Source organism: Nematolebias whitei, chromosome 7 (genome assembly GCF_014905685.2).
Source record: "Nematolebias whitei isolate Nwh7 chromosome 7, NemWhi1, whole genome shotgun sequence".
NCBI classification, from domain to species: Eukaryota; Metazoa; Chordata; class Actinopteri; order Cyprinodontiformes; family Rivulidae; genus Nematolebias; species Nematolebias whitei.
In genome coordinates this window covers 5,083,748-5,085,063 of record NC_056504.1, presented here as the reverse complement: position 1 = coordinate 5,085,063, position 1,316 = coordinate 5,083,748, and the positions used below count along the sequence as shown (strand labels likewise).

The following is a 1,316-nucleotide window of genomic DNA, read 5'->3' as shown; positions in this document are numbered from 1 at the left end:
GGTAATGGTTAGGTTAGGGTTAGGTATGTACTGGTAATGGTTAGGTTTAGGACTAAGGCGTGAATTGACGATGGTTTAGTGTTAGGTATGTATTTGTAATGGTTAGGTTTAGGGTTAGGTATGTAGTGGTAATGATTAGGTTTAGTGTTAGGTATGTATTTGTAATGATTAGGTTTAGTGTTAGCTATGTACTGGTAATGGTTAGGTTTAGTGTTAGGTATGCATTTGTAATGGTTAGGTTAGGGTAAGGGTCAGAGTTGGGCTATAGACATGAATAAAAAATTAATTGAAGTCAATGCAAAGTCACCGTAAAGATAGAAAGACAAACGTGTATGTGTGCGTGCTACATAAATGAAGAGGACGATAAATAGGGGCGAGGTTTATGATTTATGGTTTGATGCAGAATTAAACTTGATTTCTTCAAACTGAGCTTGTTCAAAGAGCTACCTACAACAGAGAGGATATTGACTCTTCATAACCTTAGACCCCTACTTCAAAAAGCTCTGACTCATTGGATTGACGTCTCCATCTATTTAACTTGTGGAGTCAACCAACTCATGATGGCTGCCATGAACACAAAAATAGTTAGAACTCCGTCAGTTTTACATATATTGAGCTACAAATTGTTTTAGTCATAGCTAGCATTGAATCACAACACAAACTGTAAGCACTAAGATTATTGAAGATGACACAAGTGTTGCATGAGATTGAGCATATAGTTATTGTCAAGACTGGACCCAGTTAGCTGTAAGGTTGTGATTCTCCATATAAGATGAAGTTATTTTAAATCACTGCTCTGGATTATCCTGAGTGTCCAGAGGAGTGGTTGGAACATGTTCAGACTGTACATTAAAACACTTATATCAAGCAATAAATAGTTTGTTCTCTGTGTAGACAAACATAAATGTTTTCTCTGTACACCAGAACCAGTGAACATCGAAGGGAATGCAGAGTTAGCGCGAGTGATTGGACTCGTGCCCTGGATGGATTATGAATTTCAGGTGATCGCCAGCAACATCCTGGGCAGTGGAGAGCCCAGCATCCCGTCCCACACCATTCGCACACAGCAAGCAGGTGAGATGTGACACATCTATCACAGAACATAAGGCTAGAACCAGACCAGGTCCCGCAGAACCAAAGGTCTTTGGGTCCGCGCTCTGAAAGCCACTTGTAATAGGAGCTTTCCTTTTTATCTGTCTGGTGCAAAGTAAAAGGCCTTGAAACAACATCTAGCTTGATTAAATGTTTTGTATCTCAGAAAATGTAAAACAGTAGGGGAGGGATGGATATATATATATATATATATATATATATAT

The 1,316-nt window shown here is 38.8% G+C and overlaps 1 protein-coding gene across 1 annotated transcript in view; it reads left to right on the top strand.

The window, feature by feature from the left end:
• Positions 1 to 1,316, top strand: part of cntn2 (contactin 2) — a 51,649-nt gene that overhangs the window by 33,887 nt on the left and 16,446 nt on the right. Inside the window, exon 16 of the mRNA XM_037679166.1 lies at positions 925 to 1,074. Coding sequence (XP_037535094.1) covers positions 925 to 1,074 — 150 coding nt within the window. The remainder of the gene's footprint in view (positions 1 to 924; positions 1,075 to 1,316) is intronic.